Source organism: Scyliorhinus canicula, chromosome 11 (assembly GCF_902713615.1).
Source record: "Scyliorhinus canicula chromosome 11, sScyCan1.1, whole genome shotgun sequence".
Taxonomy (NCBI): Eukaryota; Metazoa; Chordata; class Chondrichthyes; order Carcharhiniformes; family Scyliorhinidae; genus Scyliorhinus; species Scyliorhinus canicula.
In genome coordinates this window covers 671,440-687,907 of record NC_052156.1, presented here as the reverse complement: position 1 = coordinate 687,907, position 16,468 = coordinate 671,440, and the positions used below count along the sequence as shown (strand labels likewise).

At 52.0% G+C, this 16,468-nt stretch overlaps 1 protein-coding gene across 1 annotated transcript in view; it reads right to left on the bottom strand.

The window, feature by feature from the left end:
- The window catches only part of LOC119973620 (protein kinase C delta type-like), a 111,285-nt gene that overhangs the window by 7,865 nt on the left and 86,952 nt on the right, over positions 1-16,468 (bottom strand). The window contains exons 12-15 of the mRNA XM_038812001.1: positions 9,592-9,765; positions 8,305-8,396; positions 3,323-3,385; positions 32-59 (exon numbers count right to left, since the gene is read on the bottom strand). Of these exons, the coding sequence (XP_038667929.1) occupies positions 32-59; positions 3,323-3,385; positions 8,305-8,396; positions 9,592-9,765 (357 nt within the window). The remainder of the gene's footprint in view (positions 1-31; positions 60-3,322; positions 3,386-8,304; positions 8,397-9,591; positions 9,766-16,468) is intronic.

Here is a 16,468-nt window from a genome sequence, read left to right as displayed (position 1 = left end):
CATTGGGTACTCTAAATTTATTTTAAAATACCAAATCCAGTTTCTTTGTGCAATCGCTCCTGGAGAGAAGTGTTCTTATCGCAGTCTTACAAAACAATGTAAAATATTGGAGTTTCGGTGCAGTATCGTAGCCACTGTTGGGGTCTGGTGGAGAGATCAATGACCGGGGACAGAGATTTAAGGTAAGGGGCAGGAGGTTTAGAGGGAATGCGAGGAGAAACCTTTTCACCCAGAGGGGGGTGGGAGTCTGGAACTCGCTGCCTGAAAGGGTGGGGGAGGCAGAGACCCTCATTTAAAAAAAAAATTTAGAGTACCCAATTATTATTATTTTTTTCCAATTAAGGGGCAATTTAGCATAGCCAATCCACCTAACCTGCATATCTTTGGGTTGTGGGGGTGAAACCCACGCAGACACGGGGAGAATGTACAAACTCAATCGGACAGTGACCCACGGAAAGGGCCGGGAGTCAAACACGGGTCCCCAGCACCCCAGTCCCAGTGCTAACCACTGTGCTGCATGCCGCCCTGGCAGAGACCCTCAGGACATTTAAGTATTTAGATGTGCACTTGCCATCCCAGGGCAGTCACGGCTATGGGCCAAATCCTAGCTTCCTCTGTATCCACCCTTTGTAAACCAGTCAGTCACATTCACCCAAATCTCACCTCTTCAAACTTAGACCCTCCTTTCACTACATTTCTGCGGATGCTGATCTCAATCACACCCTCTGCTCCACTTGTCATGTCCTCATTAAGACCATTACATTCTCACCTTAGTTGTTACTTCGTATACGACCCTCAATTCCACTACCTTAAATCGAAGGGATACAGACTTGAAAGTTTATGGCAGATGTGTGTTTAGTCCTCTTCTGGCAGGTCTGGCTGGACCACAAAACACCCGCGGATCATGTTTGTTGTAATCTAACATGGTTTATTATCCCAGAATCATCCTGGAAAGCCAAGATAAACACTGCCTCGCTTCCATTCTAAATTGCCACTTTAAACCCCTTACTCCTGTCTTCTCTCTCTCATCTTCAACAATAAGCCAAGAAGCTCATGAAAATCTTGGTTATTAAGATCAAGACAATCCAATCAGCTACATGTTTTGTGTATCTCCCTTCCATTATCCCACTTGTGCAAACTTCTCTAAAGAACCATTGCCCTGCCCCATTTGATAAAGTTTCCCATGGCAGGTTGATGGAAAAAGTGAAGTCGTATGGGGTTCAGGGTGTACTAGCTAGATGGATAAAGAACTGGCTGAGCAACAGGAGACAGGGAGTAGTGGTGGAAGGGAGTGTCTCAAAATGGAGAAGGTGACTAGTGGTGTTCCACAGGGATCCGTGCTCAGACTACTGTTGTTTGTGATATACATAAATGATCTGGACGAAGGTATAAGTGGTCTGGTGAGCAAGTTTGTAGATGATACTAAGATTGGTGGAGTTGCCGATAGCGAGGAGGGCTGTCAGAGAATACAGCAAAATATAGATAGATTGAAGAGTTGGGCAGAGAAATGGCAGATGGAGTTCAATCCAGGCAAATGCGAGGTGATGCATTTTGGAAGATCTAACTCAAGAGCAGACTATATGGTCAATGGAAGAGTCGTGGGGAAAATTGATGTACAGAGAGATCTGGGAGTTCAGGTCCATTGTACCCTGAAGGTGGCAACGCAGGTTGATAGAGTGGTCAAGAAGGCATATAGCATGCTTGCCTTCATTGGACGGGGTATTGAGTACAAGAGTCGGCAGCTCATGTTACAGTTGTATAGGACTTTGGTTAGGCCACATTTGGAATACTGCGTGCAGTTCTGGTCGCCACATTACCAGAAGGATGTGGATGCTTTAGAGAGGGTGCAGAGGAGGTTCACCAGAATGTTGCCTGGTATGGAGGGTGCTAGCTATGAAGAAAGGTTGAGTAGATTAGGATTGTTTTCGTTGGAAAGACGGAGGTTGAGGGGGGACCGGATTGAGGTCTACAAAATGATGAGAGGTATGGACAGGGTGGATAGCAACAAGCTTTTCCCAAGAGTGGGGGTGTCAATTACAAGGGGTCACGATTTCAAGGTGAGAGGGGGAACGTTTAAGGGAGATGTGCGTGGAAAGTTTTTTACGCAGAGAGGGGTGGGTGCCTGGAATGCTTTGCCAGCAGAGGTGGTAGAGGCGGGCACGATAGCATCATTTAAGATGCATCTGGACAGATATATGAACGGGCGGGGAACAGAGAGAAGTAGATCCTTGGAAAATAGGCAACAGGTTTAGATAAATGATCTGGATCGGCACAGGCTGGGAGGGCCGAAGGGCCTGTTCCTGTGCTGTAATTTTCTTTGTTCTTTGTTCTGACCCTTAACTCATATTCTTCTCCAGATTGTGCCCTATATTCCCTGATATCCTTTCCATGTTGTCCAGAGGACCCATATCAAACTTAGAATCATAGAAAAGTTACAGCACAGAGGGAAACCATTTGGCCCATTTTGTCCATGCCAGCCCAAGGACACCCAGGTGCTCTTTCTAATCCCACCTTCCTGCACCCAGTCCATAGCCCTGTAGTTTACAGCACTTAAGGTGCAGATCCAGGTACGGTTTAAAAGAGTTTAGGGTCTCTGCTCCACCACCAACTCAGGCATAAAAAGTTCTTCCTCATGTCCCCTCAACACTTTTTGCCACTTATCTTTAATCTATGTCCCTGGTTCTAGAATTCTCCATCAAGGGAGCAATTTTATCCTGTTCACTCTAACTATTTCCCTTATAATTTGGTACACATTGTTTATTTTTAATATAAATTTAGAGTACCCAATTCATTTTTTCCAACAAAGTGGCAATTTAGTGTGGCCAATCCACCTACTCTGCACATCTTTGGGTTGTGGGGGTGAAACCCACGCAGACACGGGGAGAATGTGCAAACTCCACACGGACAGTGACCCAGAGCCGGAATCGAACCTGGGACCTCGGCGCCGTGAGGCAGCAGTGCTAACCACTGCGCCACCGTGCTGCCCTATGTACACATCCATTAAGTGACCCCCTCATCCATCTTTGTTCCAAGGTAAATAACCCCAACCTATCCAATCACTCCTTGTAGCTACACTTTTCCATCCCTGGCTACGTTCTTGTAAACCTCCTCTGCACTCTCTCCAGAGCAATAACCTCCTTTCCGTAATGCGGTGTCCGGAACTGCACACAATACTCCAGTTGTGGCCTGACCAGTGTGTTATACAATTCCAACCTTATATCCTTACTTTTATAAACCAGGAAGAAGTCTTACAAACTCTATACAAATCTAAGTGACCAGGTATGGGGTGCCCTGGAACTTGCTGAACGATCCTAGCACTCACCGGTAAATGATCCCCTTCGAGTGCAAGAACTGCAGTCCACAGATTATCTCTGCTCCATAAAACCTGGAGGATCAGAAACAAATCATTCTGTTATATAGTCAATTCCATTGAACCATTTACACAACAGGTTCAGTGGGCCCAACTCACCATTTACACAACAGGTTCAGTGGGCCCAACTCACCATTTACACAACAGGTTCAGTGGGCCCAACTCACCATTTACACAACAGATTCAGTGGGCCCAACTCACCATTTACACAACAGGTTCAGTGGGCCCAACTCACCATTTACACAACAGGTTCAGTGGGCCCAACTCACCATTTACACAACAGATTCAGTGGGCTCAACTCACCATTTACACAACAGATTCAGTGGGCCCAACTCACCATTTACACAACAGATTCAGTGGGCTCAACTCACCATTTACACAACAGGTTCAGTGGGCCCAACTCACCATTTACACAACAGATTCAGTGGGCCCAACTCACCATTTACACAACAGATTCAGTGGGCCCAACTCACCATTTACACAACAGATTCAGTGGGCCCAACTCACCATTTACACAACAGGTTCAGTGGGCTCAACTCACCATTTACACAGCTCGTTATCATCAAACTTGTCTCTATTCTCATTCTCTTACCTTTGAGTAAAATGATTGAGGGGTCAAATTCCAGACAATTGGAGGGCCACCCCAAGGTGTGGTTGTGGCCGGCTGGAGGGGCGGAGCAGTTCGAGGGCTGCCACTAGGGGGCGCCCACCTGTGGGACAATGTGTTGGGACTGAAAGTTGGGTGGAATGACTGCCTATCGCAGCGGCAGGATACTTTGCCTGAGCCTGACATCTCCACACACTGACCGCAGTGTGTCCCATCGACACGATGCGCAGCAGCTCACTAAAGAGTTAATTTGAAAGCATCTCCCTCCCCTGCAACCATCTCCTCCCCTTTGAGAAATCAGGAAATGTGGCTTTGCCAGTGACATTCACAGTAAAAGAGAATTATAGATGTTGTGACACAGATACTCTCTGACATTCCACACCCAAGGACTGAGAGTGAAGAATTCAAACCGCACCCACACACACTGCAGCAACATCGATCTGTGGGTCTTCACTAATCTGACGGGGATGTCACAGCAAGGGGCTCAAGTACAACACATGGACACGCCCAGCCCTGGACGAACTGTTATTGTGAAAATGCATTGGGAATGCATTCCTGCGGCATCTTCCACCACCTCAATGTCCCAATGCCCTTTACATGCACAATACACAAGAAATCCAGGTACGACCTCCGCAAAGCCATCCGAGATGCCGAGAGAGAATATCAAACCAAGCTAGAGTCACAGACAGACTCTCAGCGGTTGTGGCAAGGACTAAACAACATAACGGGCTACAAAGCGAAGCCGAGCAGTATCTCTGGCAGCAGCGCACCCCTCCCCGATGAACTCAATGCATTCTATGCTCGGTTTGAGCAGATAACCAACAATCCGCTGTCGAGTGCCCCAGCAGCCCATAATTCACCCATACCAACCATCACAGCTTCCGAAGTCAGATTGGCCTTCCTGAAAGTGAACCCACGGAAGGCGATGGGCCCGGACGGGATCCCTGGTCGTGCACTCAAGAGCCTGCGCAGACCAGCTAACAGAGGTATTCACAGACATCTTTAACCTGTCCCTACTCCACTCCGAGGTCCCCACCTGCTTCAAGAAGACCACCATCATACCGGTACCAAAGAAGAATCAGGCAACGTGCCTCAATGACTACCGTCCAGTGGCCCTGACTTCAGTCGTAATGAAGTGCTTTGAGAGGTTAATCATGAAGCGCATCACCTCCATACTCCCAGAACGCCTTGATCCACTGCAATTCGCAAACCGTTGCAACCAGTCCACAGCAGACGCCATTTCCCTGGCCCTACACTCATCCCTCGAGCATCTCGAAAACAAGGACTCCTACATCAGACTCCTATTTATTGACTACAGCTCCGCCTTTAACACCATAATCCCAGCCAAGCTCATATCAAAGCTCCAAAACCTAGGACTTGGCTCCCCACTCTGCAACTGGATCCTCGATTTTCTGACCAACAGACCACAATCAGTAGGAATGAACAACAACACCTCCTCCACAATAGTCCTCAATACCGGGGCTCCGCAAGGCTGCGTACTTAGCCCCCTACTCTACTCCCTGTACACACACGACTGCGTGGCAAAAACTTGATAACTCCATCAACAAGTTTGCTGACGATACGACCATAGTGGGCCAGATCTTGAATAACGACGAGTCCGAATACAGGAGGGAGATAGAGAACCTAGTGGAGTGGTGTAGCGACAACAATCTCTCCTTCATTGCCAGCAAAACTAAAGAGCTGGTCATTGACTTCAGGGAGCAAAGTACTGTACACACCCCTGTCGGCATCAACGGGGCCGAGGTGGCGATGTTTCAAATTCCTAGGGGTGCACATCTCCAAAAATTTGTCCTGGTCCGCCCACGGCAACGCTATCACCAAGAATGCACAACAGCGCCTATACTTTCTCAGGAAACTAAGGAAATTCAGCATGTCCACATTAATCCTTACCAACTTTTACAGATACACCATATAAAGCATTCCATCGGGCTGCATCACAGCCTGGTATGGCAACTGCTTGGCCCAGGACCGCAAGGAACATCAGAGTCGTGAATACCGCCCAGTCCATCACACAAATCTGCCTCCCATCCATGGACTCCATCTACACCTCCCGCTGCCGGGGGAAAGCGGGCAGCATAATCAAGGATCCCTCCCACCCGGCTTACTCACTTTTCCAACTTCCTCCATCAGGCTGGAGATACAGAAGTCTGAGAACACGCACGAACAGACTCAAAAACAGCTTCTTCCCCACTGTCACCAGACTCCTAAATGACCCTCTTATTGACTGACCTCATTAACACTACACCCTGTATGCTTCATCCGATGCCTATACATGCATCGATGTATATACATTGTATAACTTGTGTTGCCCTATTATGTATTTTCTTTTCCTCCCATGTACTTAATGATCTGTTGAGCTGCTCGCAGAAAAATACTTTGCACTGTACCTCGGTATACGTGACAATAAACAAATCCAATCCAATCCATGCAATAGTTGTAGATCCTGTTTGAATGAGGAAAGTGCAGCAGACAATTTGCACACAGCGAGCTTCAACAAACAGCAATGTGATTCGCAGAGGGTCAGGGTGCAGCGGGTCAGGGTGCAGCGGGTCAGGGTGCAGCGGGTCAGGGTGCAGCGGGCCAGGGTGCAGCGGGCCAGGCTGCAGCGGGCCAGGCTGCAGCGGGCCAGGGCGCAGAGGGCCAGGGCGCAGAGGGCCAGGGCGCAGAGGGCCAGGGCGCAGAGGGCCAGGGCGCAGAGCGTCAGGGTGCAGAGGGCCAGGGCGCAGAGGGCCAGGGCACAGAGGGCCAGGGCGCAGAGGGCCAGGGCGCAGAGGGCCAGGGCGCAGAGGGCCAGGGCGCAGAGGGCCAGGGCGCAGAGGGCCAGGGCGCAGAGGGCCAGGGCGCAGAGGGCCAGGGCGCAGAGGGCCAGGGCGCAGAGGGCCAGAGCGCAGAGGGCCAGGGCGCAGAGGGCCAGGGTGCAGAGCGCCAGGGCGCAGAGGGCCAGGGCGCAGAGGGCCAGGGCGCAGAGGGCCAGGGCGCAGAGGGCCAGGGCGCAGAGGGCCAGGGTGCAGAGCGTCAGGGCGCAGAGGGCCAGGGCGCAGAGGGCCAGGGTGCAGACCGTCAGGGCGCAGACCGTCAGGGCGCAGAGGGCCAGGGCGCAGAGGGCCAGGGCGCAGAGCGTCAGGGTGCAGAGGGTCAGGGCGCAGAGGGTCAGGGCGCAGAGGGCCAGGGTGCAGAGCGTCAGGGCGCAGAGGGCCAGGGCGCAGAGGGCCAGGGCGCAGAGGGTCAGGGCGCAGAGGGTCAGGGCGCAGAGGGCCAGGGCGCAGAGGGTCAGGGCGCAGAGGGCCAGGGTGCAGAGGGTCAGGGCGCAGAGGGCCAGGGTGCAGAGGGTCAGGGCGCAGAGGGGCAGGGTGCAGAGGGCCAGGGTGCAGAGGGTCAGGGCGCAGAGGGCCAGGGCGCAGAGGGCCAGGGCGCAGAGGGCCAGGGCGCAGAGGGCCAGGGTGCAGAGGGTCAGGGCGCAGAGGGTCAGGGCGCAGAGGGGCAGGGTGCCAGGGTGCCGAGGGCCAGGGCGCAGAGGGCCAGGGTGCAGAGCGTCAGGGTGCAGAGGGTCAGGGCGCAGACGGTCAGGGCGCAGAGGGGCAGGGTGCCAGGGTGCCGAGGGCCAGGGCGCAGAGGGCCAGGGTGCAGAGGGCCAGGGCGCAGAGCGTCAGGGTGCAGAGCGTCAGGGTGCAGAGCGTCAGGGTGCAGAGGGCCAGGGTGCAGAGGGCCAGGGCGCAGAGGGCCAGGGCGCAGAGGGCCAGGGCGCAGAGGGCCAGGGCGCAGAGGGCCAGGGTGCAGAGGGCCAGGGCGCAGAGCGTCAGGGCGCAGAGCGTCAGGGCGCAGAGCGTCAGGGCGCAGAGCGTCAGGGCGCAGAGGGCCAGGGCGCAGAGGGTCAGGGCGCAGAGGGCCAGGGTGCAGAGGGCCAGGGTGCAGAGGGCCAGGGCGCAGAGGGCCAGGGCGCAGAGGGCCAGGGCGCAGAGCGCCAGGGTGCAGAGGGCCAGGGTGCAGAGGGCCAGGGCGCAGAGGGCCAGGGCGCAGAGGGCCAGGGTGCAGAGCGCCAGGGTGCAGAGCGTCAGGGTGCAGAGGGCCAGGGCGCAGAGGGCCAGGGCGCAGAGCGTCAGGGTGCAGAGGGCCAGGGCGCAGAGGGCCAGGGTGTAGAGCGTCAGGGTGCAGAGGGTCAGGGTGCAGAGGGTCAGGGTGCAGAGCGTCAGGGTGCAGAGGGCCAGGGTGCAGAGGGCCAGGGCGCAGAGGGCCAGGGTGCAGAGCGTCAGGGTCTCCGGCTTCACTGGGTGCCAGTAATCCTGCTGTAGGGAAGAGATTGACTTACATCGCTCGGTACAGATCGAAGCGTCCTTTTTCCTGAATATGGAACATCAGGTCACCACCATTCAAATATTCCATGACAAAGAACAGATGCTCCTGTCCATGAAAAAACAAAACACCAACTTTCAGATCCCTAATTCATGGATGTAATTTAACTGTTTAATTGAAATTGATTATCAACCCAACAAATAGAATAAACCTGTTCACATGGTGATTTAGAATTTAGAATTTAGAACAGTACAGCACAGAACAGGCCCTTCAGCCCTCGATGTTGTGCCGAGCAATGATCACCCTACTTAAACCCACGTAACCCGTATACCCGTAACCCAACAATCCCCCCCATTAACCTTACACTACGGGCAATTTATCATGGCCAATCCACCTAACCCGCACATCTTTGGACTGTGGGAGGAAACCGGAGCACCCGGAGGAAACCCACGCACACACAGGGAGGACGTGCAGACTCCACACAGACAGTGACCCAAGCCGGGAATCGAACCTGGGACCCTGGAGCTGTGAAGCATTGATGCTAACCACCATGCTACCGTGAGGCCCCTAAGTAGTAGTAGTAGTAGTAAGATGTAGTAGTAATCCTGCATGACTAGCCTAATGCTCAAGGGACTTAGGTTCAAATCACAAATATAAAGCTGGTCCAAATATTGATGACCAATGTAACTATCATCGATTATTCTAAAAGCCCATCTGATCACTAACACCCAGGAAATCTCCGTCCTTTCCCAGTCTGGCCTACATGTGACTCCAGACCCACAGCAATGTGGATGACTCTATACGGCCCCCCTCTGAAATGGTTCAGCGAGACACTCAGTTCAAGGACAATTAGGGAAGGGCAGCAAATGCTGACCCAGCCGGTCACACCCATATCCCATGAAATAATTGTAAAAACGTCCACCGATACCCTCCTTGATCCAGTATCCCTGACACCAGCACATATTCTAAATCCAGGAGACGCCATTCAGCTCATCAGGGCCAGATTGGGAGACAGGGAATGGCTGGTCTGAGTTCTAATCCTAACAGACAACTTGGCATCACTGGTCTGGTCCAGTGTGGTTTGTGATTTGTTCTTTTGTTATAATTCACCTTCGACCTGTTTTACACAAGTTACCATCAGAACAGGAGATAGCAATGCAACCTCTACACAAGAGCTGCGACAGGAACCTCCTTTGCCAAATCCGAACCCTTGAATATTCTTCTCATAGTAACATGTGACAAGTTGCCCCATTTCATTGCCTCATCCCACTAAGGATTCTCTTAGTTTATGATGATTTGATACCTTGGTTTGGAAGGTTGAGAAGAGATGGGTGAGGAATGGATTGTCCCAGGCCAGAGCCAGAACCCGTTTTTCCACCATCGTACATTCCACATCATCATCCATTAAAACTACATCCTTCTTCAGCGCTTTCACTGCAAAGAACTCGCCCTTTCCCTTCAACTCTGCCAGTAGCACCTGCCATCAAAACAAATACCGGGTAAATGAGTAAATACACATACACTGGGCAAGATTCTCTGTTTGGGAGACTATGTGTGGGGGGGGGGGGGGAATTCTCCATCGTAGGATTCTACCTCCGGCCTGTAGCGCACTCCTGCCTGTGGGTGGTGACAGTGGGAAATCCCATTGGCAATCTGGAGCAGAGGATCACGCTGCCAGTGACGGCGCACTGCTGTGAAACATACAGTTGGGGAGGCGGAGCATTCACCCCTATGTTCTTCCACTGGAGCTGAATTGCATGTGATTTGCGGCCAAATCAGGAAGTGATTCACACTTGCGAGGGATTCCCACTATCGGGCCACCATTTTCAGTGGGCAGCCCGATAGCGAGGACCCGTGGCTGCACCCCCACCAGCGCAAATCAGCCTCCCACCTCCCCCCAACCGCATTACAATTCAGCCCCGCACCCCTGGATTTTCTGGGTCCAGTTGAACACTTCAAAATCACTCAAGCACAAAGGGGGGGGGGGGGGGTGATTGGAAAGCACTTAACTCACTTTGAAGTGGTTGATATTTATAAAGATCATGGTTAGAGCACTTCAGAGTTACCCAACTGTGAAGGAAGATGAATAAAGCAAGGCTGACAGCTGTGTGTGTATTCAAGCTGTCAATCACAGCATAGCAACATAAATGATTGGAGGGGTTTAAACACAGCTGACTGGTTTCTCTTTGCAGAAATTGACAGGTGGTGTTTTCTGTGTGTAAGTCAGCAGGTGTTTTAGCCGGTATTTTTTGTCACTGCTTGTCGGACTGCTCTCTAGCTTCCAGACATGGGTCTCTTTTCTGGGGGGTTTCCTGACAGGGGTCTTTCTCGTGGGGATCAGTGGGACGTCTATTTAGGGAGTCTCTTGGGGTACGGGTGCCTCCTTATTTAGGGGGTCTCTGTGGCATGGGGGGGCAGACAAGTCTTGTGGGGTGGCAGGGCAGGGGGAGGGTGGCCGTCAGATAGAAATTGGGGGCAACTCCCTTAAGGAGTTATCCTCTTGGCTCACTGCGAGGTCCATCCCGTTAGATACACGCTTGTCCATAGCTGTAGTAATCCTCGCCTACAGAGGCCCAGAGGACATGAGAATTGGACGGGTCCGGAGAATATGGTGCCCAGCCCGCTGTCACAAACCTCAATCTCGTCACCAGTTGCGGGCCTGCACATCGGAAACAGATCAGTTCCTGACGCTGATCCGATTTTCTCCCTGACGCCGAATTCTCCACCGGGAAATCCGCTACCAGCGACGGCAAAGCCCGGCCACTAAACCGTGGAGAGTACAGTAATCACCAAACCCAGGGTAAACGGTGGTGAATACAGTAATCACCAAACACAGCGTAACCCGCGGTCAATACAGTAATCACCAAACCCAGGGTAAACGGTGAACACAGTAATCACCAAACACACGGTAACCGCGGGGAACACAGTAATCACCAAACACACGGTAACCGCGGTGAACACAGTAATCACCAAACACACGGCAACCGCAGGTGAACACAGTAATCACCAAACACACGGTAACCGCAGTGAGCACAGTTCTCTAAGAGTTCGACTCTCTGCTAACCTAAGTAGTTCGAGGTATCAGGAGGTGGCAAAACAACGGACGGAAACGGAAGAAAGCAGTTGCGGGCAGGCAACTTTCGCAGTGCCCGCCTGTTTCGTTGCACAACAGAACCATCAGCCATACGTACAACATACGAGCGGGGCGCAGCCTGTCGAACGCAGCAGACCAGTCACCATCCGGTATCTTGATCCTGACAGTGTCTGCCGGGGATAACACGGGCAAATCGGTGGCATAAGCATCATAGCCCTGCTTTTGCTGGTTTTGGAGCTGCTGCACCTTCTGCAGCACCGGGAGGTGATCCACGTTGGGCAAGTGTATGGCTGGAAGTGTTGTCCGCAGGTCCCTGTTCATCAGGAGTTGAGCCGGCGACATGCCAGTGGACAGTGGGGTCACCCTGTACACAAGCAGCGCGAGGTAGATGTCAGAAGCAGAATTTGTGGCCTTGCAGATGAGCTGTTTCACAATGTGCACCCCTTTTTCAACCTTCCCATTGGACTGCGGATAGAACATAGAACAGTACAGCACAGAACAGGCCGTTCGGCCCAGCCGGGAATCGAACCTGGGACCCTGGAGCTGTGAAGCATTTATGCTAACCACCATGCTACCGTGCTATAGTGTGGGCTGGAAGTGACATGTTTGAAATGGTATGTCTTGGCAAACATAGACCACTCGTGGCTGTTGCAGCACGGACCAATGTCACTCATGACAGTGAATGGGATACCATGCCTAGAGAACGTCTCCTTACAGGCCTTGATGACGGTCCGAGATGTGAGGTCTGAGAGCTTCACAACTTCAGGGTAACTAGAGAAATAGTCAATAATCAACACGTAGTCACATGACCATTCGCACGAAAGAGGTTGATGCCAACCTTGGCCCACGGGGAGGTCTCGATTTCATGCTGCTGGAGCGTCTCCTTGCTCTGCGCTGGCTGGAAGCGTTGACAGGTCGCATAGTTGAGGACCATGTTCGAGATGTCCTGGCTAATACCGGGCTAGTAGACAGCCTGCCTGGTTCTGCGTCTGTGTCCCTCATGGATTTGGCAGAGCACCAAGCTCTGGAGACTGAGTGGAATAACAATCCAATCCAGCTTGAGGAGGATACCATCAATCACCATCGGGTCGTCCTTTACATTGTAAAATTGAGGGCACTGCCCTTTCTGCCAGCCATTGGCGAGGTGGTGCATGACACGCTGCAAGAGGGTGTCTTTGGCTGTCTCCTCGTGGATTCGAACCACCTTCTCATCAGACGCCAGGAGGGTGCTGGCACACAGCTGCACCTGTGATTCAATCTGCCGGATGATTTCCAGCGGTTCACTAGGCAATGTGATGGAGTGTAACAACGCATCAGCGATGTTGAGCTCCTTGCCATGCGTGTACACGAAGTCAAAGTCGTACCTTCTGAGTTTGAGGAGGATGCGCTGCAACCAAGGCATCATGTCGTTTAGGTCCTTGTGGATAATGTGGACCAGAGGCCTATGATCCGTCTCGACAGTGAATGTCGGCAGGCCGTAGACATAGAACATTACAGCGCAGTACAGGCCCTTCGGCCTTCAATGTTGCGGCAACCTGTGAAACCCCTCTAAGGCCCATCTACACTATTCCCTTATCATTCATATGTCTATCCAATGACCATTTGAATGCCCTTAATGTTGGCGAGTCCACTACTGTTGCAGGCAGGGCATTCCACGCCCTTACTACTCTCGGAGTAAAGAACCTACCTCTGACATCTGTCCTATATCTATCTCCCCTCAATTTAAATCTATGTCCCCTTATGCTAGCCATCACCATCCGAGGAAAAAGGCTCTCACTGTCCACCCTATCTATTCCTCTGATCATCTTGTATGCCTCAATTAAGTCGCCTCTTAACCTTCTCTCTAACGAAAACAGCCTCAAGTCCCTCAGCCTTCCCTCATAAGATCTTCCCTCCACTCCAGGCAACATTCTGGTAAATCTCCTCTGCACCTTTTCCAATGCTTCCACATCCTTCCTATAATGAGGCGACCAGAACTGCACGCAATACTCCAAATGCGGCCGCACCAGAGTTTTGTACAGCTGCAACATGACCTCATGGCTCCGAAACTCAATTCCTCTACCAATAAAAGCTAACACACCGTACACCTTCTTAACAACCCTCTCAACTTGGGTGGTAACTTTCAGGGATCTATGTACATGGACACCGCGATCTCTCTGCTCATCCACACTACCAAGAATCTTACCATTAGCCCAGTACTCTGCCTTCCTGTTATTCCTTCCAAAATGAATCACCTCACACTTTTCTGCATTAAACTCCATTTGCCACCTCTCAGCCCAGCTCTGCAGCTTATCTACGTCCCTCTGTAACTTGTAACATCCTTCCGCACTGTCCACAACTCCACCGACTTTAGTGTCATCTGCAAATTTACTCACCCATCCTTCTACGCCTTCCTCCAGGCCAGTTATAAAAATGACAAACAGCAGCGGCCCCAAAACAGATCCTTGTGGTACACCACTAGTAACTGGACTCCAGTCTGAACATTTCCCATCAACCACCACCCTTTGTCTTCTTCCAGCTAGCCAATTTCTGATCCAAACTGCTAAATCACCCTGAATCCCATGCCTCCGTATTTTCTGCAATAGCCTACCGTGGGGAACCTTATCAAACACTTTACTGAAATCCATATACACCACATCAACTGCTCTACCCTCATCCACCTGTTTGGTCACCTTCTCAAAGAACTCAATAAGGTTTGTGAGGCACGACCTACCCTTCACAAAGTCGTGTTGACTATCTCTAATCAAATTATTCCTTTCCAGATGATTATACATCCTATCTCTTATAAACCTTTCCAAGACTTTGCGCACAACAGAAGAAAGACTTGCTGGTCTATAGTTACCGGGGTTATCTCTACTCCCCTTCTTGAACAACGGGACAACATTTGCTATCCTCCGGTCTTCTGGCACTATTCCTGTAGACAATGACGACATAAAGATCAAAGCCAAAGGCTCAGCAATCTCCTCCCTAGCTTCCCAGAGAATCCTAGGATAAATCCCATCCAGCCCAGGGGACTTATCTATTTTCACTCTTTCCAGAATTGCTAACACCTCCTCCTTATGAACCTCAAGCCCTTCTAGTCTAGTAGCCTGTCATGAAACTTGAGAATGCCAGTGAGAAGACCCAGGCATTCCTTCCCTATTTGCGCATACCTTGTTTCGGTGAGCGTCATGACCCTCAATGCGTAGGCTACCGGGATCCAGGATGAAGTGTCATCGCGTTGATGCAGCACCGCACTGATGCCATCCTGGCTTGCATCTGTCGAGATCTTCATCTCCCTATCTGGGTCGAAAAATGCCAAGATGGAAGCAGCGGTGAGCTTGGCTTTCAGCTCCAACCATTCTGCCTGATGTGCTGCCCTCCACTCAAAGGCAGGTTTCGTAGGGGCGTGGCGTGGGAGGCCATGTTTGGGATGAACGTGCCCAGAAAATTGACCATGCCCAGGAACCGCAACACCGCCTTCTTGTCTTCAGGGACCTTCATGGCTTCAATGGCCTTGACCTTGTCTGTGTCCGGGCGCACACCCTGCTGAGAGATCTGGTTACCTAGGAACTTGAGTGTCGACGTGCCATGACACATTTGGACCTGTTCAGCTTCAGGCCATTGGCATGGACACGGCGGAATACCTGGAGACGGGAAACATGCTCTTCAGGGGTCGTGGACCATATGGTTATGTCTTCCGCGTGCACACGAACCCCTTCAATGCCCTCCATCATCTGCTCCATGAAGCGATGGAAGATCTCCGATGCCGAGACAATGCCAAACGGTATGCAATTATTGCAGTATCTGCCAAACGGTGTGTGGAAGGTGCAGAGTCTTCTGCTGGACTCATCCAGCTGGATTTGCCAAAATCCATGTGACGCATCTAACTTGGTGAAAAAACGTGCATGTGCCATCTGACTGGTGAGTTCCTCCCGCTTCGGGATGGGGTAGTGTTCACGCGTTATATTCTTATTGAGATCCTTGGGATCAAGGCAGATGCGCAGGTCTCCCGAAGGCTTTCTAACACATAGCATCGAGCTGACCCAGTCAGTTGGTTTGGTTAACTTGGAAATGATGCCCTGTTGCTGAAGATTCTTGAGCTGTGCCTTCAGGCGCTCCCTCAGCGGAGCCGGGACCTGGCGTGGTGCGTGGACCACTGGCTTGGCATCAGGTCGCAGCAGAATCTTGTATCGATATGGCAGCATGCCCATCCCGTCGAACACATCCAGATACTGAGCGAGGATGTCGTCAATGCCGGCCTGAAGGTCCACATTGGAGGATGTCGTTGTGTAAACCCGCTGCACGAGGTTCAGCTGCTTGCAGGCATGTGCGCCAAGTAGGGATGCCCTGTCTGGCTTGACAATTTCAAATCGTAACCGTGCATGGTGCTCCGGTTGGAGACGAGTAGATGGCAGGATCCCAGTGCCGTGATGGCATTTCTGTTGTAGTCCAGGAGCCTGCAGGCTGCTGGAAGGACCTTGGGGGGCTTCTTGATGCGTTTGAGATCTGGCTGTGAGAGGAGGTCGGCAGAAGCCCCTGTGTCCAGCTTAAACTGAATGGAGCAGTGATTGACCTGCATCTCCGCTGCCATTCGTCCGCAGAATCCACAGCGAGGATGGATTGAAGTTGTGATAAGTTGGATGTGGCATATTCACATTTGGTAATGATGCCCACACAGTAGGCGGAGTCCAGGCAGTCTGCCTCTGGATCCGTTGTGCTGCCAGGATTAGAATCCTGTCATCGTTGTTGCAGACTCTGAACGCGCCGTCGTCGGTATTGGGAGAGCTGGCCCCTGACTGGTGGTGCAGACCTGCACAAGGCTGCATAGTGTCCAGGCTTCCTGCAGTTTAAACATCGCCTGCCTCTTGCAGGGCAGTGTTTATTTAAGTGGGTGTTGCCGCAGTTCGAGCACGTCATGACATCGGTGGCCTGACGCTCCGCGCGTCGTCGCACATGCGCAGTGCGGGTGTCGGCCGCTTTGTTATCCCGTTCGCATCGCGCATGCATGGGACCCCGGGAAAAGCGCGCAAAATGGCCCCTTTCATCAGTGCTGAGGCGCTGCATTCGGGAGATGGCCTGCACACTCTCTGCCTCGTGGAAGGCA